Raw genomic sequence first — 27779 nt, 5'->3', positions numbered from 1 at the left:
ATGACGCTAAATCCCGCGGCAGTTTTGTAGTATTAATCTCCGTGCTGATCTGGTCCGATTTCTAGCGGATTTTTACTCATACTGTGTGCGTAACTTACATCTTAAAAGTAAGTAGGCTAATTAAATACTCTTTCATGTATATATTGGTAGATTAGTTTAGCCACTGCTACGTTATATTGCAATTCTAAAAGTTTGTAAATCCTTTGAGGTAGTCAGTGTACACATATGCTCGATCGCACTTTCATTTCAGCATAAGAATTAGACTTTGAATGTTACTTTTTGAATATGTGATGTAATATTATGTGATAGTTTATTTAAAGTTAATATGTGTATAAACCTGAGGTAAATGCACAGCGGCTGGACTTGTATAATAGCCTATGTCCTTATTTTTATGCTATTGCATACTTTTATTTTGTTCAGTAGCCTACTGTTTCTGCCTCATTGTATACTGTATATTCATTATTGTTATTATTGTTCATTTATAGAACCACACCCATATCGATGAAGCAAAGACAACAGTAAAGAACTTTATTGTGGACATGGACCAAGTGATTTATTGTTCTGAACAATCTGTAGCGGTTGTCACCTAGTTTAAGATCCGCACCTCAACAACTTTCATACAAGTTTAAATGGGGTTATAGTTCAGCCAAAACTGACATTTCTGTCGCTAATCACTCATCCACATATCGTTCCAAACCCGTAAGAGATTTGTTTATCTTCGGAACACAAATGAATAACTTTTTAAACGTATTAAACTATTAGTGCTCTAGTGGTTAATAAACAAACTGCTGCGTCTTGCGGAAGAACATTAAACCCGGATCTACTTCTCTCTGTTTATGTCTATGGCGAGCCACGCAGGTATGTGCTGCAGAATCCAGAAAACCCTGTTAGACTGCATACTCTTTTCTGAACACAAAGTTCAGTTCAACTAAAAGTGTTTTTCAGGATGTGCTGTGAAGGAGGAAACATGATATATTAACGAAGAACCAACGTCAAAATAGTAAGTACTTTCATGAAATATTTCAGTGCACTGGGACACATGGATCATATTTGCTTTAAAGGTGAAGTGAATGAATGAGTAAAGTTAAATATGACTTGGCTTATACATTATTGGCTTATACATTATTACATTATATATTTAACATAGACTTAACATCATTATCTGAGAGTGTCTATCATTTGTTAACTGCCTTTTTAATGTTGTGATTTTGAGAAAACAAAATATCTTTGATAAAATATTATAAAAATAATACTAATGGACATAAATTTAGTAATTCGGACAAAATCCATTTACACGTTACTGTGTGAGTGTAATGCACTGGATCAAAAAAAAACTGAATAAACAAAATAAAAAATATATAATTGAAAAGATATGGAAAAAAAAAAGAAAAAAAAACTTTAGCTTGCAAGGTTCTCTCAAAGTTCTGATCGAACGTTCTTTCAGTGACGTCTACTCCATGATGTCATTCAGGAAAGCATCTTCAATTTGATTCAGGAAAGTTAATTGGTTTTAAGTGTTAGTTCACCCAAAAATGATATTTAAGTCGTTAATCATTCATTCACATATCGTCCCAAACCCGTAAGCTATTCGTTTATCTTCGGAACACAAATGAAGATCTTTTTAAAGGCATTAATTAAACTATGTAACTTTTGGTTAATAAACAAACTGCTGCGTCTTGCGGAAGAACATTGTCGCTGGATCTACGTTACTGCTGCGTCTTGCTTTCTGTAATGTCTATGGCGAGTCACGCAGGTACTGTGCTTCTCCGAATCGGTTTAAAATAGTCCGAATATAAACGCGTATTATTGGCGTACCGTAGTTGTCCTGTCATCAATACATTACAGTAGTGATTCATGATAATACCAAAACACAGGTTGGTTGATTGATGTACTTGTTCAGTATATATATTTTATTTTAACCAAATATGTTAGGTGTACCTCCATTGACAGTCTACGCAACTAAAGTGAAAGTAAGTTAGAGCTCACCTGTCGCCATTTTAAGCAGGTAAAATACCAATACGACACGGAAAAACAGAGCATCAAAGTGTTTAATAGAAACGTTTACGCAGTAATTTCCATGTTTGTGATGTTAACGTTGGAGGATTTGAGATCCTGTATCTTGTAAAAGTTTGATCAAGGTGAGTGTTCATGTGTGACTTCCTCATATTAATATGAATCTCTTGAGGACATTTTACGTGATTGTTTTATATAAAATCTTTAAGAAAGGGTTTCTTTCACTTCAATGTTTCTTTTGTGTTTGATGATGTCTGATTCTCCAGAAGTTTAACAGCATATGTAAACATGAGCTTGAGTTAATGCAGTCACATGATCCTTTTTCTCACACACTCCAGATGTTCAGCTTAATTATGAAAGTTGTTTAATTTAATAATTTAATTTAGTGTGTGAATGTTTCTTCATTCAGAGTCAGTGGAGGTGATCAAACTCATCAGATTCTCCTGTATCTTCATCATGGCTGATTCACAAGGATCCAGAGATGGAGATGTTTCTCCAGAATGCAGGTACTTTCAACAAACTCTGTTAAATAGTGTGTTACATTATGAAAGATGAATGATTATATTAATATGGTTCCTCTAATAAAGAATGAACACAGTAATCTAAAGGATTAAACTGAATCTGTTCTCTGTTCCAGTTCAGTCCAGCAGAAGAGCTCAAACCCAGAGTCCAGCTGTGTGTCTATGAAGAGTAACTGCTCTATGAATCAGCCAATAGTGTTTAAGAGTGGAGACAAACGGCCTAATCTCAGGTATATCATTTCTATGTTATGCTTATAGTATTTGATATTTTATGAAATTGTTAATATACAGCAACCATTATTTTATATGAAAAAGTTAATAATTGTATTTTATTGACAAAATATTTTAGTTTGTCTTGTATATGGGGCATGTTGTCACATTTCACTTATAAATATAGCAAAAAATAAATAAAGAAAAAAGTATACACTGAATTAATATCCGAATTAAGAATAATTATATACACTAGAAAATAAATACTCTGAACCACAAGTGGATTTACACTAAATGAAAAAAATCAAAAAGTGTTAGGTTGTGTCCCACTCTTCCCTATCATTTCTATAAAAGTTATAGTTAAAAGCAACATTTATCAGTCAGTCAGTGTGTCACTAGCAATGACATCAAGTAAATGTAAGCTGAGATTATTTCCACCTTTATATAATGTAATAGGTGTAAAATTAATCAGATTATTCTAACTGCTGGTTCAGAAAGTGTTGAAGTTTGTTTGGTTTGTTGAAAGCTACACAGTGCTGTTTCACACCAAGACAAAAATTTGCAAAACACACTGAGTTACAGATGTTAAAGCAAACGTGTAACAACACTCCCTGGTGTTTCCTAAGACAGACGATTCCTGTAAGCATTTATAAGTCTGTATGCTTTTTATTTTTCTTAGTTTTAAAACCAGTTCAGTCCAGCAGAAGAGGTCAAAACTAGAGTCCAGCTGTGTGTCTATGAAGAGTAACCACTCTATGGATGATCCAGTATTGTTTAAGAGTGGAGACACACGGCCTGATCTCATATAATTTCTATGTTATGTTGATAGTATTTGGTATTTTATGAAATTGTTATTAATATACAGCAATTTAATAAATTACAATCCTGCAAGTTTCAGTCTATTAATGATCATCATTGTGCTCTTGTGTAAAGCTCTATGTATTATATTGTTAATACATTCACACACTGTAAAAGCTGTTGGTCTGTTACTCAGTTAATGACACAATTACATCAATATCAGTGTGTCTGATTCTTTACCCTCTTCATTCTGATTTAAGGTCAAATCTTCAATCCAGACCAGTTGAAAACAAAACTGTGTTCATGCCTGTGATTCAACCACAAGACTTTAATGAAAGCATGTATCCTGGTTTCAGGTAAAATGCAGGACTTTTTGCTGTTGTTGTTTAATATATGTGCTGCAATTCACATCACACATCACTCAAACACATGATTAATGATTGAAACATTTCAAAAACCTAATAATGTTCTTTGGCCTTGTTTACACTGTCAGTGAAATGTGACCCAATTCCGATTTTTTGCTCATATCAAGGTCAAGGTCAAGGTGTCTTTATTAGTACCCGAGGGTAAATTTGTTTTGCAGACAGGAGATTCAGCAATCCATACAACATAAAAAAACAAAAAACAAAAAAAAACATAGAACATTAAAATAACATTAAAAAACATTGTCCAAAGCATAAGAACATTCTAAGAAGGATCATAACAATGTGCCTCTACACAGCCCCCCCAACCGCCCACCCGCCCACTTGCCCGTCTAAAATACATAAAGTGCCGTGCTTAGCAAAGAGTGTCATCTTCTGCTATCTTTATTCATTAAATCTATGGCTGTGGGTACAAAAGTATTCCTATATCTTTTGGTTCTCCACCTAGGGGCCACAAACCGACATCCAGAGCGGAGAAGCTGAAACTCAGCATGTAAAGGATGAGAACAATCTCCAATAATAAAACTCGCCTTTTGCTGTAGCATATTTGAATAAAGACTAACAAGGTTGGGTTGAGATTCACCTATAATCTTACTAGCCCACCTAACAATTTGGTTCAAAGAATTTTTGTTCTTCAAAGACAAATTACCAAACCAAAATACAAGGGAAACCGACAAGACAGATTCAATAAAGGCCTGATAGAACAGGGTCATCATAGATTTATCAATTTGAAATCTGGACAGCTTTCTGAGGCAAAACAGACGCCGATGTTCTTTTCTTTTCAGACTCCCAGTTCTTTTCAACAGTCAATTTAGAGACTATGACTGTCCCAAGGTATTTATAGCTTTCTACACACTCCACCGCCTGGTCTTTAATGATCGTGGTGTCATAACTTGGAGCACAGTTTCTAAAATCTATAATCATCTCTTATTCTCTTTTGTTTTTGCTAAGTTTAGCTCCAAACAGGATTTGTCACACCAGTTGACAAACTCTTCAATAATAGGACCATGACCAGACTCACCGTCACTTAGCCGACTCAGAATAACTGTGTCATCAGCGAATTTCAATATTGACCTATTAGCATACATGTAACTGCTTTGGCACATATTAGTATACAGAATATAAAGTAAGGGTGAGAGAACACAGCCCTGGGGTGAACTGGTAGATGTAAATAGTAAATTCGACAAAATGCCATTTACTTTCACCCTCTGTGATCTATTTGTCAAAAAATCCAATATCCAACCCACTAAATTTTTGCTCAGATCAAAATGCTCAATTAGTCTCATAGCCAAAATGTGAGGTTGTATAGTATTAAAAGCTGAGGAAAAATCAATAAACAACAGTCTAGCATGCGTGTTTCTCCCTTCTAAGTGCTTAAACAAAAGATTAAGTAGGGTAATAATTGCATCCTCAACTCGTCTATGTGCTCTATAAGCAAACTGCATAGGGTCTAAAGCTTGCTCAGTTTGCCTCACAATCTCCGTCTTCACAAGCTTTTCAAAAGATTTCATTACAAGAGAAGTGAGGGCAACTGGCCTGAGATCATGTAAAGCCTTTGGGACTGTTATTTTTAGGAACCGGGATAATAACAGCCTGCTTCCACAGGTTAGGTACATGTTGTAGGTACAGAGACATATTAAAAATATCACTTAAGATAGAACTTAATTGTCCTGCACAGTATTTCAGTAGCTTGCCACAAATATTATCTGGACCAGGACTCTTATTTAACTTCTGTGAACGAAATGCTTTTTCAACTGCTCTCTCATCCAGAAGGAGATGATGATTATCTTTAAATGTACATCTCAATTCATCAGCTTCATCCTTAAAATCAAACTGATCAAATCTCAGATAAAAATTATTAAGAGCGTTGGCAAGCTCACTATTTGAACTGAAACCTTCCAGGACCATATTAGCTCTATTCACACTTTGCTGTATACCTACTATGGTTTTCATACCCAACCATGCTGAAGCAATATTCTTCTCAGCCATTTTACTCTCTACCCTGCTTTTATACCTTTGCTTAGCCTTTATAATTTCCACTTTAACCTCCTTTTTTGCTGCTTCTCTTTCTAATATCCCTCCTTGATTGTAAGAGTTTCTTCTTCTATAAACTAAACTTAACTGCTTTAAGACATCCAAGGTTTATTATTAGGGTAAACCTTAATCTTTTTGGTAGAAATAATCATGCTCTCACAAAAAGTAACATAGGAGCACACTACATCAGTGAGTTCATCAATGTCCTTACAAGAGTCTTTAAACATCTCCCAATCGGTGCAGTCAAAGCAGCCTTGAAGGCAGGCAATAGATTCTTCAGACCAGATTTTAACCTCTTTGGTCTGAGTTTTTTCTCTCATAAGGATGGATTTATATGTAGGGAGAAGCAGTACACAATTGTGGTCGGCAGAACCTAAAGCTGGCAAGGGTACTGATTTATATGCTCCATTGACAGTCCCATGACAGAGGTCTAACGTCTTAGTCTGCCTGGTTGGACAAGTTACGTATTGATAAAAATTTGGCAGAGACTTTTTTAGGGACACATGATTAAAATCTCCAAGAATAAGATTGGGCGCTTCGGGTGAAATGTTTTGAAGTTTTTGCACCACATCAAAAAAAATACTTGTTGCCGTACTATGATTTGCTGTAGGATGAATATACACAATTGTTATAAATATTTGCGGGAATTCGCGAGGCAAATAGAATGGATGGAGCGATACCGATAACAGTTCGACATCAGGCGTACAGAGTCTTTCTCTCACAGTCACAGAGCTACAGTAGCGCTTGTTGACATAAAGACACACGCCACCTCCACGTGATTTACCTGTTGCGGCTGCTTCCCGGTCCAGACGAAATGGAATACCAAATCCATCAATAAGCAGATCGCTGTCCAAGTCTTGCTCGGTAAGCCAAGACTCTGTAAATGCCATGACACAACTGTCTCTATATTCCCGGAGGAAACGTACATTCACTTGTAGCTCATCAAGTTTATTCCGTAAGGATTGAACATTTCCCAAAACTAATGAAGGCAGGGGAATACGGGTAAGATGTTGTTTCCTTAATCGCTGCCTGACTCCTCCTCTTTTCCCACGCTTCCTTTTCTTTGCTTTCCTTGAGATATCTCCAGTCGCAGATTTAATATATTCCCTTCGATGAATGCAGTCGGGATACTGAAGATCCAACTGTAGTCCAGTAATTGAATTCTGCATATCCCATTGTAACAGTTGATCTCTGGTATATTGTATCCTCGGAGATTGAAGTGTGATCCCTTGACAAACAAGGGTTAAGTTGATCAAAGTCCACAAGGCAGCGATAATTAAAAGCTCCATTTTTTTCTTTGGATCAATAGTGCAATGTTCAGAAGCAATTGTTCATGACAGTCGTGAACGATCAAACATAAAAGACTTGAGTAAGACTCATTAAAAACATAAAACAGGACGCCGAAAAGAACCTGCTGCCGGTCGCCGCACAAGCATGCGCCCAGAGAAATGTCATATGTGACACAGATCGGATGTGTTCAATGACAGTGTAAACAGGAATAAAGCGCATGCATTCGGATATTTCGAGATCGGTTTCAGGCCTTATTCATATGTGGAAATAAATCGGATATGTGCCAATGCGACTGTCATGTAAACAGGCAGATCGGATTTTCTGAGGCATTAGGCAACGTCTCCGCAGTTTAATAACGAGAGAAACCCCGACGCACATCTGCAAAGGGACGGATGGTCCGACAAAACATTGTGTCGTAGGAGAGGAATGTGGACAGGGGCACGGAAAGTGTTTTCACAGGATTGTAAATGTAATGAAAATTTTTAAGTATATAAAGTATTATAAGTATTAAATTTAAAATATTTTAAGCATTTAGTAATTTATTTTTAATAAACACTATAAGTGGGCTATTTAAAAAGTGTTAGGACTATTTACATGTTCAATTATATTTTTAAAACATACGCGCAGAGTGTGACGTCATATTGTGTGTGAATAGAAAGAATTCGTCCGCAGCCGTTCAAAAAAGAAAAAGAAATCGTCCACAGCTGCTCTACTCCTCAGCGCAACTCCACTGTCAGTGTTGTGTAAGTACAGGCTCTAGGCAGTTTTTTTTGTGTTCATTTCCATTTCCTGTCACTGTGCAGGCTCTTTATTGTATGACAGTGAACAGCCCAATAACCCCTTAATTTAAGGCTTAATTTATGTCCCGTAGATCAGTCTGTTGCATTACGAATGAAAGCAGTATCAATAATGTCAAATATGTGATGTGCAGTCAAGTTCGGGTGTGTGTATGCTGTTTTAATGAGTGTTCTCACCGATACGCTTGTGATTCATGGAGTTTTAACGAGTTTTATAGACATTGTTTCTTATTCAAAAGTGGTGTTTGGCAACTTCGCATATCGCTGAGCATGAAGCATATTTTGTGTTCGTCCATCTGTGCCATAGACTGTAAAAAAAGATGGACGAAGCCCCTTCGCTCTCTTCCATTGGTGAGAACTGAAGCCGAACTGAACTTGAGTCTGCGCAGTAGCGATCTCGGGACCAGACCTGCGCAGTAGTGAGCAGGAAGTAAAGCCGCGAAATCAACGCTCTGCCCTCACTCTCGCAGAACTCACTCTCCCTGAGTGCACTTTTTAAAAAATTTATTGCAGTATGACAAGAAAATAAACAATAGCTTGTTAAAATAAAGTACATACAATCTCCTCAGTCCTCCGAAGATCCCGAAAAAATTGTCCGTTGGTGCTTCAGTGACTACTTCGCTCAGAGAACCTGTCAATCACAGCTGTCAATCATGACGTTACACCGTTTTTATAGCGTCGCGTAACTAACTAAAAGCCAACTTATTTTTGAAACAGACGTTTGAACTTACATCAGCGTGATAAAAACGACAGCAAATGAAAGAAACCACCTTTGGAAAAAAGATATTTGAAGTGTAATTTAATTGTTTAGTTGGTCTCACGTCCTGTTGAATAACACGGGGAGGCGGGGCTTATGACCTATACTAGGACCAGTCACCGGGGGGCGATCGAGACGCTTTGACTTCACTTTTCAGGGCTTGTGCGGCACGCTTGATCTGTGCAAGAGAATTTAACCCTTTAAGCATGCATGATGTGTTTCAGATAGTAGCCTATGGCAAGTGTAAACACATGAATCGGATATGGGTCACAATTTAAAGAACGTGTAAACAGACAGTCAAAAATATCAGAAATAGGCAACAAATCAGAATTGGGCATCAAGACCTGCAGTGTAAACGAGGCCTTTGTCCCATAACGGCCCATTCACACCGGACGCCGAAGCGACGCTGAAGCGGCGCGGAACGGAGGCCGCTTCCTTTCGGCGCCCATGTTAACCTATGGTGTCGTTCACACCAGACGCGGTGCGCCGCGGCGCGTCGCGGCCGGCCCGCGCCGTGAAGCGCCAGTTTCGGCGTCTGGTCTATTTTTTTCGCGAGCCGCGAGTGATCCGCGTCCATTCCGGCAGGAAGTCACACCAAGAAAACACGAGACATCCGGTCAATTGTCAAAATATAAGCAATTTTCAAATTAAAATACCGCGAGTATTAACAAAAAGTAATACAAGAAGTGTACAAACTTCTTGGTTACAGAAACATGGTGTATTCATTTTACGAGGTTATTTACTTACCCATGATGTAAAAAAATAGCTCTAACTAAACAACAACTGAGCAGAAGCGCTTGTAGTCCGCCGCGGAGAATTCGCGTCTAGTGTGAACAGGCAGGCGCCAGACCGCGCGTGATTTTCCGTTCCGCGTCGCTTCGGCGTCCTGTGTGAACCAGGGGTAATACAGCAAACAAATAATTCTGTAATTAATGGCTATTTACTTCTCTGACTTGTGTAATAATGTGGTATTTTAATCTTACAGCCATGACTCTAAACCTGCTGAAGTCCTCAACACATTGAGATCAAATCTGAGACAGAGGTTTGAGTGTTTGTATGAGGGAATATCAAAGCAGGGAAACCCAACACTCCTGAATGAGATCTACACAGAGCTCTACATCACAGAGAGTGGAAGTGGAGAGATCAATAATGAGCATGAGGTGAGACAGATTGAGACACAGTCCAGGAGAGCAGAAACAGAGGACACACCGATCAAATGCAGTGACATATTTACACCTTTACCTGGACAAGACAAACCCATCAGAACTGTGCTGACAAAGGGAGTCGCTGGCATTGGGAAAACAGTCTCTGTGCAGAAGTTCATCCTGGACTGGGCTGAAGGGAAAGAGAATCAGGACGTCCAGCTCATATTTCCACTTGCTTTCAGAGAGCTCAACTTGATGAAGGACAAAACACTCAGTCTTTCAGATCTTCTTCATCTCTTTTTCCATGAAACAAAAGAAATGGAAATATCCAGTGATGAGTATAAAGTGTTGTTCATCTTTGATGGTCTGGATGAGTGTCGTCTGTCTCTGGATTTTCAGAGTGATGTGAGGTTGTGTGATGTGACTGAATCAGCCTCAGTGGACGAGCTGCTGACGAACCTCATTGTGGGGAATCTGCTTCCCTCTGCTCTCATCTGGATCACCTCCAGACCAGCAGCAGCGGATCTCGTCCCCTCTGAGTGTGTCCATCGAGTGACAGAGGTACGAGGCTTCAGTGACAAACAGAAGAAGAAATACTTCAGGAAGAGAATCAGTGATCAGAGTCTGGCCGACAGGATCATCTCACACCTGAAGTCCTCAAGGAGCCTCTTTATTATGTGCCACATCCCAGTGTTCTGCTGGATCTCAGCCACTGTTCTAGAGAAGATGTTGAGTGAAGCAGAGAGAGGAGAGATTCCCAAGAATCTCACTCAAATGTACACACACTTCCTGCTCATTCAGACCAACATCAAACATGAGAAGGACTATGAGAAGAAAGTGAAAGATGAAGACATGATTGTCAAACTGGGGAAACTGGCTTATCAGCAGCTTGTGAAAGGCAACCTGATCTTCTATGAGGAAGACCTGAGAGAGTGTGGCATTGATGTGACAGAAGCATCAGTTTACTCAGGATTGTGCACTCAGATCTTCAGAGAGGAGTTGGGCTTGTATCAGGGGAAAGTCTTCTGCTTTGTTCATCTGAGCATTCAGGAACATCTAGCAGCTCTGTATGTGCATCTCTCCTTTATCAACAATAACATCAATGTGTTTGATCAGATTACCAAACCAACTAATGGAGACAAAGTTTCACTATCTGATCTCCATCAGAGAGCTGTGGATGAGGCTTTAGACAGTAAAAATGGGCATCTGGACCTTTTCCTTCGTTTCCTTCTGGGTCTGTCAGTGAAGTCTAATCAGAGTCTCTTACAAGAACTAAAGACACAGACAGCAAACAGCTCTCACAACAATGAGAAAACAGTTGACTATATTAAAGAAAAGATCAGTGAGAATCTCTCTCCAGATAAATACATCAATCTGTTTCACTGTCTGAACGAACTGGGTGATCTTTCTCTAGTGAACGAAGCTCAACCTCATATGAGCCGTAGAGGATTACGCAATGTGAAACTCTCCTCGTCTCAGTGGTCAGCTTTAGTGTTTGTGTTGTTGTCCTCAGAGAAGACACTGCAGGAGTTTAACCTGAAGAGATTAATTGGAGACAGAAATGATCGGTAAGTAACACTGAGTGCAATCATTACAGTCTAAAACATTATGATCAAAGAGAAACTAAGTGATCAGAGGTGTTTAAATCACGGGGCACAGACTGATTTCTGGGATGTTGTAGATAATTTGCGGGTGTTTCTCAAACCGTGGCTGTGTCCTAGTAAGGCTGCATATCTCGACTGCCACGTCATCAAGCGCCTCTGAAGGCCGTCTCAGTTTGAAGGATCTTTTGAAGACAGACTTCATTTTGTCTTTAATTCAGCTCATTTTGAAGGATGCATCAAGTGTATCCTTCGTTGTCTTCAATCTCCCACAATCCTTTGCACACATTCCAATTCATGTAGAAGAATTGATGAAAAACGAGTCGGCACTGAGTTTATCTGAGTTCATTATGAAATATAAGACACAAATAATGTATTCAGAGATGAAGGCATACATGTTATCTTTTGTTTCTGTGTAAATTAATCACTGAACACTAAACTGAATAATGTAAATCACTGGGACACAGATGGCTGTCATTCACTGTACTGCATTAATAAAAAAGCCTGTTAATATAAAGAATTTAATAGAAAGTATTTTTCCTGAATTAAGTTTTAATAGTATATTTGTGCTGTGACAGTCAGATGGGAACATGTGTAACGTAGCCATGCATACTTACTAGAGCGTCTCATTCTAGTGTTTAGTGCTGAGGACTCGAGTCTACAAGCCTCAGAAGGACCCGTGTAACTTCATTTTCCAGTTGAGTGCGCGAGCCTTTCAAAGTAGACTCATTTGACCGTTGTTTGCGCAATCAGAAAAATTGGGCTGCAAGCGGATCCTCTTGATAATGAAAATTACATCACGCGGACGGCCAAAGAATACTTGATAAAACAGTTAATGGCCTTGATGCCGTTCCTGGTAGTCGTTTAGCTCTTCACAGTGGCGTAGCAGACGGGCCATATTAAATTTTTGTTATTATTATTATTATTATTATTATTATTATTATAAGGCTACTTTTATCATTATATTAATATTACAATTAATTTGTCCCACAATGATTTCATAGCGCATCACCGCATAACTGACACGCTGTGAGGATAAGAGATTAGATTAGCTTACTTCTCATTTAAAAAACAACTTGTTTAACACAAAATACTTCTTGATTCATGAAAATACGCATTTTTTCACTATGGGCCACAGGAGAAGTATTAAGAAAATAAATTAGATTAAGCTCTCATCGAGAATATGCGCAGTTAATGCAGCGTCAGATGCCAAAAGCTCTGTTAGTTTTTACTGTCTGTTTCTGTAGTGAATAATTGACTGGGGTTTGAGACTTCTTCACCGGCATAACTCTCACGCAAAGTTTGCACATGACTTGTGTGATATGATATCCAATTGCTCGCCTTCATTGTTTAAAATGGAAATATTTTCAATTTTGTGGCATTTTTATTTTTCACAATGATTCACATTTCGTGCGCTTGATTTCCCGTTATAATAAAATTAGGTAAATTATTAAATATTTTATTTATTAAACAAGTTGGTAAATAAACAAGTTATAACCCTACAAACTCCAGTGCTTAAAATTTCTGCAAATAATTTGTTGACGCAGGTACAAAAATACTTTTTTTCTACCTTGGGGATAACCATAGCAACAGACAGGACAAAAAATCTGATATGTCAAAATAGTGTTGTAGTGTAAATGTAGACTAATAGACCTGCCACAATGACATTGACAAGAAAAACAAATAACAAAAACAAATCTGTGTTGGCTGAATACGATTAGTAGCTTCTACACTTTTTATTCACCTTTATAAAGCAGTGTTTAAAAAAAAAAAAAAAAAATTGAGGTTATTTAGTAAGGTATGTAATGTATTATTTACTTATGATATTAATTATTATTATTAAAGGAGAACTCCGGTCAATTTTAACATTGAGCTCATTTTTTGGTAAATTTGGAGTGCTGTCAGTACAGAGAACAACGACAAAAATCGGTGTTGCCTACACCGTGTTATCCTCTTTTTAAAATGTGCACCCTGTTGACTGAAGTCCACAGTAGTCGATTGTCAAGTTCACGCACGTGATCATAGGTAACTAAACCTATGCGCGTGAAATCGACAATCGACTACTGTGGACTTCGACCGAAAACAGGAAGTAAATACAGGTATGTGCGCTGGCTGAATTAACATCACTTTTATTAAAATATTTCACATCTACTGCAGTCAGATTCACCCGTGTTCACTCTGAAGGAATCACTCACATGGCTTGTGCACTTGTAATGACACATCAAGGATGTTAAGAGGCTAAAAGCAGGTTTAAAACTTGCTCCATTGAAGTCAACAGGGTGCAAATTTAAAAAAAAGGATAACACGGTGTAGGCAACACCGATTTTTGTCGTTGTTCTCTGTACTGACAGCACTCCAAATTTACAAAAAAATGAGCTCAATGTTAAAATTGACCGGAGTTCTCCTTTAACATTAATAATTAGCATTTTTTTTTTTTTTTTTTTTTAATTAGTGTCACACAGAACATTGGAGATGAAGTTCTTCAGAAGCTGCTGCCTGTGGTTACAGCAACTAGATACGCTCGGTAAGCAACGCTGAGAACAATCATCACTATTAAAACATTATAATATTTCTTACTTAAACATTATAAATGAATGGTTTAACAAATAATATGAGTGTCACACTTCAGCTTTTAAACCCTCCAGTTATCTGACCTGATTTGTGATCTACTTAACCGTTTTTGTTTGTTGATATTTGTGTGAGAAATTTAGTTTCAAATATATGCTTTTTTAATGTATGTATATAAACATTTATATTTAGACTTTTTTTAAATATTAATTTTAATTTAATTTAAATGTTAATACATCTGAGTGCTGTGAGAGGTGACAAACATTATTAAGATTACGTCCAAGGTGGCGCCAGGCTGTGTGTTGGCTTGCCGTCGCTCCACATTTAGGATGTCTGTCTTTTGTTTGTTTGTTATACTTTTATGTTTTATCAATCATTTGGATTGCTCACAGTTGATCTATGATCGCCTTTCGTTGCTAAGCCTTCGATCTACGGCTTTGGATATGTGCAGCCGTGATTTGAACTTGAAATTGTTCGCTGAACAAGCATGCATGCTTCAGCCACCGATGAAAGTTTGTCAGGTAACTGGATGCATGTGCTCTGGAGGCCGAGGCATATGGGCTGGAGTCTTGATGAAACTTAAGAAACTTAAGAACAGTTTAGCTCCAACCAGCTCCAACTCACACCTGCAAGGAAGTTTCTAGTAATCCTGAAGACCTTGATTAGCTGGATCAGGTGTGTTTGATTAGGGTTGGAGCAAAACTGTGAGCTTGAGGTCACTGCTCTAATCGGTCCGTTGAGTCGACCACAGTGCTTATGGCTTTGCTAAACGCACACTCAGTTGTCAACAAAACATTCATCCTGAATTACTATTATGTGTCTATTTAAGTACTTCGAGGAGTAATCGTCAGGGTGGAGGCTTGGCTGTTATTTTTAATAACATGATGAAGTGCAAGTTACTGCCTGTTGAAAGTTCCAAGAGCTTTGAAGCTCAATTAATGAAGATTGACTTGCCCCTCGCCAGTGTTTTGTGCCTTGATATTTAGGCCTCCTGGTTATAATAAGAATTTTCTTGATGAGTTTTTATCTGTGGTTGTTCCATCTACTGACAGTGATTTTAATATTCATGTCTGTTGTCCATGACCAAAGTCCATGACCACACTAGTATGTGTCTATTTAAGTACTTCGAGGAGTAATCGTCAGGGTGGAGGCTTGGCTGTTATTTTTAATAACATGATGAAGTGCAAGTTACTGCCTGTTGAAAGTTCCAAGAGGTTTGAAGCTCAATTAATGAAGATTGACTTGCCCCTCGCCAGTGTTTTGTGCCTTGATATTTAGGCCTCCTGGTTATAATAAGAATTTTCTTGATGAGTTTTTATCTGTGGTTGTTCCATCTACTGACAGTGATTTTAATATTCATGTCTGTTGTCCATGACCAAAGAATTTTTGAATTTAGTTGATTCCTTTAACTTATCCCAATGTGTCTCTGGACCAACACACGATCATGGGCATACACTTGACTTGGTGTTTTCTTTGGGGATAACGATAGAAAATATTTGTGTTGAAGAAATGGCCATCTCGGACCATATGCCTATTAGGTTTAATTTTACTTCTGCAACAAATGGACTCCATCATTCTTTTCCAGGGTTATCACTATTTCTACACCTAGTGCTTTCTCAACTGCTTTTACTGAATTAGCCCTTCACACTGAGCCTACAGCATTGCCCGTTGTGGGACCTGATGAATTGGTAAATTCTTTTAATCATGTTTGCTCTTAGATCTTGGATAATGTTGCGCCTTTTAAAATGAGATGTCAAAAAGTAAAAAAAACAGCCGTGGCTAAATTATGTAACATGGAATCTGAGGCGGGTTTGTCAGCATGCAGATCTTAAGTGGCTGAAAGATAAATTGCAAGTATCTTATGATATTCTTAGAGCATCTCTATCAACCTATCAAAACGCTGTTGGAGCCGCTAGATCTTCATATTTTTCACGAATTAGATCACATAATGCAAATAAACTCTTATTTGTTTGAATATTGTGCCTGTATGCAATGCTGTAGTCGATAAAAAATGAAACGGATTCATTATAAGTAAATTTGAATCAATTACATTAGCTCATTGGAAAAGATAATAATGCATTTAAAATCAACTACCTCACTCTATGACGTTCTCCTGTCGTGATTGTTTAAAGAGGTTGTAGACGCTATTGCTCCACGTATATTATTGATTATCAATAGTAGTTTATTTTATGGAACTGTACCATAAGGGTTTAAGAATGCTGTTATTGAGCCAGTCTTAAAAAATATATATAATAATTATATTATATTTATATTATATTAAAAATAATTTGGATTCACAGGATTTAAAAAATTTAGACCTATTTTCGAAATGGCCTTTTATGAATAAGATCTTAGAGAAAGTTGTCCATAATCAACTTAGACTTTTTTTATTGTAAATAACAATGTATATTTTTCAGGCTGGATTTAGGACCAAACATAGCATAGAATCAGCATTATTAACCCTCTGGGGTCTGAGCTGTTTTCTGGGCCTGGAGGTGTTCTGACATGCTCTGACATTTGTGGTTATTTCTGTTACTTGTGACATTTTCATGGCTAAAGTCTGATTACACTGTATTCATCACAAACTCTGCTACAATAATATATCAGCAGCATGTGTGTAAAAGTTTGTAGTTTTGAGATAATGACATTTATGCGTGGTTTGTGAAAATACAAAAAGAAATTCTCACTGAAATAAGGCCATGAAACCCATACTGATTATTTCTTCACAAGACTTTTGAAAATTGTATGACATAGCCTAGAATATTTGCTCTAAAACTATGTGAAAATCACCCTGACTGCTCATTCAGAGAAGACAATATATTGATTTAAAATTTTTACGACGGGTTTTGTGTGATAAAGCTTTATGCGGGAGGGGCGGATCACCTCATTAATATGTAAGCTTTTCACACCTGAGAAAGACAAAGACACTCCCTAATGGCCCTATTATGAGCTATCAAGTCCTGCCATTCTGACCAACCTTGCACAAAGAATGAGGAGATTTAAAAAAGAATGGCTTTTAGTAGGGGTGTCCATGGTTAACCGGTTAACCGATTAACCGTTAAAAATTGCGTAACCGAGTGAAACATTTTGCTCGGTTAAGTGGCGTCAATGGCGTGCATTGAATTTAGTTGTAATACATTTTTGCACCACCAAAGACCGCTAGAACGCTCCCAGACATTTGTAATGTCCACAAGAAGTAGTCATGACCAGTTTTCTAATATGAAGCGGGCAAAGAAAGCGGCAAAGCGCGCGTCCGAGAGTGAAGGCTGTGCGCGAGCCAGAAACAAACATAGTATCCGCGCCACAGCTTTACCCCAGCAGTTTCACCCCGCGCATGCGCAGTTTCATCACAACAGTTTTACCCGCAGAGTCCGTTTACCGTTACATTAACACATACAATTTGTATTATGCATTTCCTAAACATGTATTTGCTAATCAAACACTTTATATAAACAAAATACTAATCTATAAAACACAATCGGTCTTCCGACCTTTTACTATTGTGTTGATATGCGCGAGGGAGAGAGAGCAATACAGCGCTCGTGTTGTTTGAAGGCGGTGAGAGTGCGCGCGCGTGGCCAGGGCTCTCTCACTCTCTGTTTGTTCTTATGCGCCCTGTCCACTGATCTAAATAATTAGTTGTTACGACGACTTATTTGTTCACTCGTTTTAATAAATCGTGGACACGTACTAATTCCCTATCTCATTTTGATTTAACGAATTACAACTTGGCCAAAAACAGTTTGATACTATTAATTAGTGAATGCTAAAGACCTATTTTTGTGAATTGGTGAATATTCAGGTGAATTATAATTAATATAATAATATAATATTATTATATCATAATATAATAATAATTATTAAACAGTTTTTCTTACCTGTGAAGATAGCTCTTCAGTGAAGGCCGACTATTCTCGTACAGTTTTTTATTCCTAGATCGCCTCTTATTTTAAAAACGAACGAATGAATGCTCTGCTAGTTAACTGGAGATGTTTTGTTTATTTGTATTGGTACATTTGTGCCGCGAGATGTTTCAAAAGTGGTGGGGACATGTCCCACCCGCAAATTACGCCTATCTCGGGGTTGCGGCGCGCACACTATGGTTAACCGAGTATTAACCGCTAAGGGCCTCGGTTAACGGTTAATGAAAAACTTGAAAACGTGCAGCCCTAGCTTTTAGACTGTTTGGATTTATTTACAACACAACATAATCCAAATATACACAACAAATTACAAAAAAGCACTCATTTGAAAACAATGATCCAAAGAAAGAGACCTTTGTGCCATTCCTAAAAACATTGTACATACCTTTCATTTCCAAGGTGTTTGATTTTCACTTTACCATGTTCATGTACAAAGACTCATGTTGAAGTCAGCAGGACTCAGTGGCATCTGGGCCCTGAAAGAAAAAAAAAAGTGAACATACTGATATCAAGAGAAAGGCCTGCACGATTTTGGGAATACATTTTAGATTTTTCTGGTTAAAATTGCTTTTTAAAATTCACAGAAAACACACACACACACACACACAAATGTTTCCAACAATATATAATATAATGAACACAAGGTTTGTTGTGCCTTGTAGGCTGCATAAAATAATAACAATAACCTATAGCAGCATATAAATCTTCCAAAAGATTTCAGTAACAACTAAGCTAGAGAAAAATATATTGATTATCATGTTACTTCAAATGTTTTCATTCGTTATGATGATATGAAATGAGATAATAGTAAAAACATGAAGCCGTTTGGTGCGTTTTGCTTTTCAAACGATCCAAAATATGATACATTCAAACGCGATCGCGCTCAAATATAAAACATTATGGTTACCATATACATATCTACGGTTGAGCAGATATCCACAAACACAGTAACAGTAAACACGGGTCTAAATATTATAATATTCACCATATATCTAGCAACAGTTCAACTGCAATGTGAAATTTATGCAACAATAACAAACTAATATGTAAGGATTTCTTACCTTACATCTTTCTTGTCTTCAAATCGCGTTCTTCTTCTTCTGATGTAAATCCAACGTAAGCTCACGGCGCGTCTTTCAATCTCGACGAAAAGCAGAGACTGATGAAGTGTTTTGGTGCTTTGTTTTTGAGGTAATGAGCGCGTTCGCGTTCCATGTGGAGATTTGCATGTGAATATCTTTTGCGCGAGTGGGCGTGGTCAAATAAAAAAAAAATTAGGAAGCGTTTGAGAAGCTGGACATCTTGTTGGTTTTATACAAATTACTTAAACAGAGAATATTTGTTTTCAGTTTGAATCCGATCATTTAAAAGTACACACTTAAATGTTTATAAAGGTATATGGCTCATAAATGTGTGACAAGTATTCGCTGAGTTTGGTTTCAGTTTATAGACGTGCTCAAGAAAAAAAAGTTCACCGCGACGGAGAGGCAGAACGCACACCCTGTTTATTTTCTTTATTTTACAAAAGCACAATGTTTTGATTTGATTGTAAGTGGACGCATACAAAAGTAGAAATATCACAGATTCTTTTTTTTATTTCTTTTTTCTGTATGACCATAAATGACGGAGTAATTTAAGTTTAAAGTGCTACAATGTGAAGAAAATCCAGCAAAACGCGCCGGCGCGTTTTTCGACCTCAGAGGGTTAAAGGTTACAAATGATGTGTGTTGCCTTTATGATGTTAGATTTAAGTGCAGCCTTCGATACTCTAGATCACGCAGTTTTAATATATAAATAAAATATAACGCCTCAGAGATTATGTAGGGATCAGTGGTGTAGCCCTTAAGTGGCTTTCCTCTTATTTGCATGACAGGACATGCTCTGTTAAAATTGGAAATTATGTCTCTGCATCCGCAACTATTTCTTGGGGGGGGGGTTCCTCAGGGATCAATCCTTGGTCCGACTCTGTTGTCATTATGCATGTTACCCCTGGGGTCCATTTTTAAGCAGAATAATATTATTTATCACTTGTATGCTGATGATTTACAACTGTACTTTCCTTTGGAGTGTGATGACGTGTGTGATGGTGAAATTATGGACTATTGTCCAACAATATGCATAGTTATGTGAAGAACCATGGAGTATTTTTCGATTCTGAAATACGCTTTGAAATACGCTTTGATTGTCAAGTTAACGCCGTTGTGAAATCATATTTTTATCAATTAATAAAATTGTCTAAACTGAAACCCATCCTTTCATACAAGGACTTGGAGATGTTTTGCATGCCTGTGCTTGTGTTTTGGGTTAAGCTGCATTGCTTTGACATTGTGGAAAAATAGAATAATAGAAACAAAATGTATTAGCCTTTTTACCAGTTATTATCAATCTGAATTAATCTCGCTTTTAATTTAACTTAATTTCGTTTTTCTTTATTTAAATTTCGGTTTTCTTTTTTTAAATTTCGTTTTTTCTTTATTTAAATTTTGTTTTTCTTTATTTAATTATTATTATTTTTTTATTATTATTTTTTTTTTTTAATCTACCCTTCACTGTGTCTGTAATTTGTTAGTCAGAAAAATATTAGACTACCTTAAAAGTATTGCTTAATTTAACAGACCTTTGTGTGTGCATTTTATATCACTAGTGCAGTGTCCGTTCTCAGAGCATAAGCCCTGCCCACGTGAGGTGCGCCGCTTCCCGCTCGCACTGCTCTGTAGTTTACTAAAAGTTTATTCATTCTGAACGTTTCGTTTTTGAGTACCCGAATGAACCTAGGAGCTATGTTGTCTGGGGCTATATGCCCCTGGTAGGGTCACCCAAGGCAAACAGGTCCTAGGCGACGGGTCAGACTAAGAGCGGTTCAAAACCCCTTATGATGCCCAAAAAAAGGAGGACCGTGACGTCGCCCGGTATGGCGCAGCCGGGGCCCCACCCTGGAGCCAGGCCCGGGGTTGGGGCTCGTATGCGAGCGCCTGGTGGTCGGGCCTCCCCCCATGGGGTCCGGCCGGGCTCAGCCCGAAGGAGTGACGTGGGGCCACCCTCCCGTGGACCCACCACCTGCAGGAGGGACCGTAAGGGGCCGGTGCAAAGTGGATCGGGCGGCAGTCGAAGGCGGGAGCCTAGACAACCCGATCCCTGGACGCGGAATCTAGCTCTAGGGACATGGAATGTCTCTTCTCTGGCGGGGAAGGAGCCTGAGCTTGTGCGTGAGGTTCAGAGATTCCGACTAGAGATAGTTGGGATCACCTCTACGCACGGCTCGAGAGAGGATGGACTCTTCACCACTCTGGAGTTGCCCATGGTGAGAGGCGGCGGGCTGGTGTGGGTTTGCTTATAGCCCCCCAGCTCAGCCGCCATGTGTTGGAGTTTACCCCGGTGAACGAGAGGGTCGCTTCCCTACGCCTTCGGGTCGGGGATAGGTCTCTCACTGTCGTTTGTGCTTACGGGCCGAACGACAGTGCAGAGTACCCGGCCTTCTTGGAGTCTCTGGGAGGGGTGCTGGAAAGTGCTCCGACTGGGGACTCCATCGTTTATGTTGGTGTTAATACAATGTTAATACATCTGAGTGCTGTGAGAGGTGACAAACATTATTAAGATTACGTCCAAGGTGGCGCCAGGCTGTGTGTTGGCTTGCCGTCGCTCCACATTTAGGATGTCTGTCTTTTGTTTGTTTGTTATACTTTTATGTTTTATCAATCATTTGGATTGCTCACAGTTGATCTATGATCGCCTTTCGTTGCTAAGCCTTCGATCTACGGCTTTGGATATGTGCAGCCGTGATTTGAACTTGAAATTGTTCGCTGAACAAGCATGCATGCTTCAGCCACCGATGAAAGTTTGTCAGGTAACTGGATGCATGTGCTCTGGAGGCCGAGGCATATGGGCTGGAGTCTTGATGAAACTTAAGAAACTTAAGAACAGTTTAGCTCCAACCAGCTCCAACTCACACCTGCAAGGAAGTTTCTAGTAATCCTGAAGACCTTGATTAGCTGGATCAGGTGTGTTTGATTAGGGTTGGAGCAAAACTGTGAGCTTGAGGTCACTGCTCTAATCGGTCCGTTGAGTCGACCACAGTGCTTATGGCTTTGCTAAACGCACACTCAGTTGTCAACAAAACATTCATCCTGAATTACTATTATGTGTCTATTTAAGTACTTCGAGGAGTAATCGTCAGGGTGGAGGCTTGGCTGTTATTTTTAATAACATGATGAAGTGCAAGTTACTGCCTGTTGAAAGTTCCAAGAGCTTTGAAGCTCAATTAATGAAGATTGACTTGCCCCTCGCCAGTGTTTTGTGCCTTGATATTTAGGCCTCCTGGTTATAATAAGAATTTTCTTGATGAGTTTTTATCTGTGGTTGTTCCATCTACTGACAGTGATTTTAATATTCATGTCTGTTGTCCATGACCAAAGTCCATGACCACACTAGTATGTGTCTATTTAAGTACTTCGAGGAGTAATCGTCAGGGTGGAGGCTTGGCTGTTATTTTTAATAACATGATGAAGTGCAAGTTACTGCCTGTTGAAAGTTCCAAGAGGTTTGAAGCTCAATTAATGAAGATTGACTTGCCCCTCGCCAGTGTTTTGTGCCTTGATATTTAGGCCTCCTGGTTATAATAAGAATTTTCTTGATGAGTTTTTATCTGTGGTTGTTCCATCTACTGACAGTGATTTTAATATTCATGTCTGTTGTCCATGACCAAAGAATTTTTGAATTTAGTTGATTCCTTTAACTTATCCCAATGTGTCTCTGGACCAACACACGATCATGGGCATACACTTGACTTGGTGTTTTCTTTGGGGATAACGATAGAAAATATTTGTGTTGAAGAAATGGCCATCTCGGACCATATGCCTATTAGGTTTAATTTTACTTCTGCAACAAATGGACTCCATCATTCTTTTCCAGGGTTATCACTATTTCTACACCTAGTGCTTTCTCAACTGCTTTTACTGAATTAGCCCTTCACACTGAGCCTACAGCATTGCCCGTTGTGGGACCTGATGAATTGGTAAATTCTTTTAATCATGTTTGCTCTTAGATCTTGGATAATGTTGCGCCTTTTAAAATGAGATGTCAAAAAGTAAAAAAAACAGCCGTGGCTAAATTATGTAACATGGAATCTGAGGCGGGTTTGTCAGCATGCAGATCTTAAGTGGCTGAAAGATAAATTGCAAGTATCTTATGATATTCTTAGAGCATCTCTATCAACCTATCAAAACGCTGTTGGAGCCGCTAGATCTTCATATTTTTCACGAATTAGATCACATAATGCAAATAAACTCTTATTTGTTTGAATATTGTGCCTGTATGCAATGCTGTAGTCGATAAAAAATGAAACGGATTCATTATAAGTAAATTTGAATCAATTACATTAGCTCATTGGAAAAGATAATAATGCATTTAAAATCAACTACCTCACTCTATGACGTTCTCCTGTCGTGATTGTTTAAAGAGGTTGTAGACGCTATTGCTCCACGTATATTATTGATTATCAATAGTAGTTTATTTTATGGAACTGTACCATAAGGGTTTAAGAATGCTGTTATTGAGCCAGTCTTAAAAAATATATATAATAATTATATTATATTTATATTATATTAAAAATAATTTGGATTCACAGGATTTAAAAAATTTAGACCTATTTTCGAAATGGCCTTTTATGAATAAGATCTTAGAGAAAGTTGTCCATAATCAACTTAGACTTTTTTTATTGTAAATAACAATGTATATTTTTCAGGCTGGATTTAGGACCAAACATAGCATAGAATCAGCATTATTAACCCTCTGGGGTCTGAGCTGTTTTCTGGGCCTGGAGGTGTTCTGACATGCTCTGACATTTGTGGTTATTTCTGTTACTTGTGACATTTTCATGGCTAAAGTCTGATTACACTGTATTCATCACAAACTCTGCTACAATAATATATCAGCAGCATGTGTGTAAAAGTTTGTAGTTTTGAGATAATGACATTTATGCGTGGTTTGTGAAAATACAAAAAGAAATTCTCACTGAAATAAGGCCATGAAACCCATACTGATTATTTCTTCACAAGACTTTTGAAAATTGTATGACATAGCCTAGAATATTTGCTCTAAAACTATGTGAAAATCACCCTGACTGCTCATTCAGAGAAGACAATATATTGATTTAAAATTTTTACGACGGGTTTTGTGTGATAAAGCTTTATGCGGGAGGGGCGGATCACCTCATTAATATGTAAGCTTTTCACACCTGAGAAAGACAAAGACACTCCCTAATGGCCCTATTATGAGCTATCAAGTCCTGCCATTCTGACCAACCTTGCACAAAGAATGAGGAGATTTAAAAAAGAATGGCTTTTAGTAGGGGTGTCCATGGTTAACCGGTTAACCGATTAACCGTTAAAAATTGCGTAACCGAGTGAAACATTTTGCTCGGTTAAGTGGCGTCAATGGCGTGCATTGAATTTAGTTGTAATACATTTTTGCACCACCAAAGACCGCTAGAACGCTCCCAGACATTTGTAATGTCCACAAGAAGTAGTCATGACCAGTTTTCTAATATGAAGCGGGCAAAGAAAGCGGCAAAGCGCGCATCCGAGAGTGAAGGCTGTGCGCGAGCCAGAAACAAACATAGTATCCGCGCCACAGCTTTACCCCAGCAGTTTCACCCCGCGCATGCGCAGTTTCATCACAACAGTTTTACCCGCAGAGTCCGTTTACCGTTACATTAACACATACAATTTGTATTATGCATTTCCTAAACATGTATTTGCTAATCAAACACTTTATATAAACAAAATACTAATCTATAAAACACAATCGGTCTTCCGACCTTTTACTATTGTGTTGATATGCGCGAGGGAGAGAGAGCAATACAGCGCTCGTGTTGTTTGAAGGCGGTGAGAGTGCGCGCGCGTGGCCAGGGCTCTCTCACTCTCTGTTTGTTCTTATGCGCCCTGTCCACTGATCTAAATAATTAGTTGTTACGACGACTTATTTGTTCACTCGTTTTAATAAATCGTGGACACGTACTAATTCCCTCCCTCATTTTGATTTAACGAATTACAACTTGGCCAAAAACAGTTTGATACTATTAATTAGTGAATGCTAAAGACCTATTTTTGTGAATTGGTGAATATTCAGGTGAATTATAATTAATATAATAATATAATATTATTATATCATAATATAATAATAATTATTAAACAGTTTTTCTTACCTGTGAAGATAGCTCTTCAGTGAAGGCCGACTATTCTCGTACAGTTTTTTATTCCTAGATCGCCTCTTATTTTAAAAACGAACGAATGAATGCTCTGCTAGTTAACTGGAGATGTTTTGTTTATTTGTATTGGTACATTTGTGCCGCGAGATGTTTCAAAAGTGGTGGGGACATGTCCCACCCGCAAATTACGCCTATCTCGGGGTTGCGGCGCGCACACTATGGTTAACCGAGTATTAACCGCTAAGGGCCTCGGTTAACGGTTAATGAAAAACTTGAAAACGTGCAGCCCTAGCTTTTAGACTGTTTGGATTTATTTACAACACAACATAATCCAAATATACACAACAAATTACAAAAAAGCACTCATTTGAAAACAATGATCCAAAGAAAGAGACCTTTGTGCCATTCCTAAAAACATTGTACATACCTTTCATTTCCAAGGTGTTTGATTTTCACTTTACCATGTTCATGTACAAAGACTCATGTTGAAGTCAGCAGGACTCAGTGGCATCTGGGCCCTGAAAGAAAAAAAAAAGTGAACATACTGATATCAAGAGAAAGGCCTGCACGATTTTGGGAATACATTTTAGATTTTTCTGGTTAAAATTGCTTTTTAAAATTCACAGAAAACACACACACACACACACACAAATGTTTCCAACAATATATAATATAATGAACACAAGGTTTGTTGTGCCTTGTAGGCTGCATAAAATAATAACAATAACCTATAGCAGCATATAAATCTTCCAAAAGATTTCAGTAACAACTAAGCTAGAGAAAAATATATTGATTATCATGTTACTTCAAATGTTTTCATTCGTTATGATGATATGAAATGAGATAATAGTAAAAACATGAAGCCGTTTGGTGCGTTTTGCTTTTCAAACGATCCAAAATATGATACATTCAAACGCGATCGCGCTCAAATATAAAACATTATGGTTACCATATACATATCTACGGTTGAGCAGATATCCACAAACACAGTAACAGTAAACACGGGTCTAAATATTATAATATTCACCATATATCTAGCAACAGTTCAACTGCAATGTGAAATTTATGCAACAATAACAAACTAATATGTAAGGATTTCTTACCTTACATCTTTCTTGTCTTCAAATCGCGTTCTTCTTCTTCTGATGTAAATCCAACGTAAGCTCACGGCGCGTCTTTCAATCTCGACGAAAAGCAGAGACTGATGAAGTGTTTTGGTGCTTTGTTTTTGAGGTAATGAGCGCGTTCGCGTTCCATGTGGAGATTTGCATGTGAATATCTTTTGCGCGAGTGGGCGTGGTCAAATAAAAAAAAAATTAGGAAGCGTTTGAGAAGCTGGACATCTTGTTGGTTTTATACAAATTACTTAAACAGAGAATATTTGTTTTCAGTTTGAATCCGATCATTTAAAAGTACACACTTAAATGTTTATAAAGGTATATGGCTCATAAATGTGTGACAAGTATTCGCTGAGTTTGGTTTCAGTTTATAGACGTGCTCAAGAAAAAAAAGTTCACCGCGACGGAGAGGCAGAACGCACACCCTGTTTATTTTCTTTATTTTACAAAAGCACAATGTTTTGATTTGATTGTAAGTGGACGCATACAAAAGTAGAAATATCACAGATTCTTTTTTTTATTTCTTTTTTCTGTATGACCATAAATGACGGAGTAATTTAAGTTTAAAGTGCTACAATGTGAAGAAAATCCAGCAAAACGCGCCGGCGCGTTTTTCGACCTCAGAGGGTTAAAGGTTACAAATGATGTGTGTTGCCTTTATGATGTTAGATTTAAGTGCAGCCTTCGATACTCTAGATCACGCAGTTTTAATATATAAATAAAATATAACGCCTCAGAGATTATGTAGGGATCAGTGGTGTAGCCCTTAAGTGGCTTTCCTCTTATTTGCATGACAGGACATGCTCTGTTAAAATTGGAAATTATGTCTCTGCATCCGCAACTATTTCTTGGGGGGGGGGGTTCCTCAGGGATCAATCCTTGGTCCGACTCTGTTGTCATTATGCATGTTACCCCTGGGGTCCATTTTTAAGCAGAATAATATTATTTATCACTTGTATGCTGATGATTTACAACTGTACTTTCCTTTGGAGTGTGATGACGTGTGTGATGGTGAAATTATGGACTATTGTCCAACAATATGCATAGTTATGTGAAGAACCATGGAGTATTTTTCGATTCTGAAATACGCTTTGAAATACGCTTTGATTGTCAAGTTAACGCCGTTGTGAAATCATATTTTTATCAATTAATAAAATTGTCTAAACTGAAACCCATCCTTTCATACAAGGACTTGGAGATGTTTTGCATGCCTGTGCTTGTGTTTTGGGTTAAGCTGCATTGCTTTGACATTGTGGAAAAATAGAATAATAGAAACAAAATGTATTAGCCTTTTTACCAGTTATTATCAATCTGAATTAATCTCGCTTTTAATTTAACTTAATTTCGTTTTTCTTTATTTAAATTTCGGTTTTCTTTT

The 27779-nt window shown here is 37.9% G+C and overlaps 1 protein-coding gene across 1 annotated transcript in view; it reads left to right on the top strand.

The window, feature by feature from the left end:
- The first annotated feature begins 864 nt into the window (after positions 1–864).
- LOC311297728 (NACHT, LRR and PYD domains-containing protein 3-like) overlaps positions 865–27779 on the top strand; it is a 50837-nt gene continuing 23922 nt past the window's right edge. Inside the window, exons 1-6 of the mRNA XM_084420148.1 lie at positions 865–1000; positions 2423–2519; positions 2651–2764; positions 3803–3898; positions 9828–11555; positions 14041–14112. Coding sequence (XP_084276274.1) covers positions 2470–2519; positions 2651–2764; positions 3803–3898; positions 9828–11555; positions 14041–14112 — 2060 coding nt within the window. The 5' untranslated portion in view covers positions 865–1000; positions 2423–2469. The remainder of the gene's footprint in view (positions 1001–2422; positions 2520–2650; positions 2765–3802; positions 3899–9827; positions 11556–14040; positions 14113–27779) is intronic.

The sequence above is a fragment of the Rutilus rutilus genome (genome assembly GCF_951802725.1).
Source record: "Rutilus rutilus genome assembly, chromosome: 9".
Lineage (NCBI taxonomy): Eukaryota > Metazoa > Chordata > Actinopteri > Cypriniformes > Leuciscidae > Rutilus > Rutilus rutilus.
The sequence above is the reverse complement of the archived record's forward strand: the minus strand, read 5'-3'. Positions and strand labels throughout refer to the sequence as shown.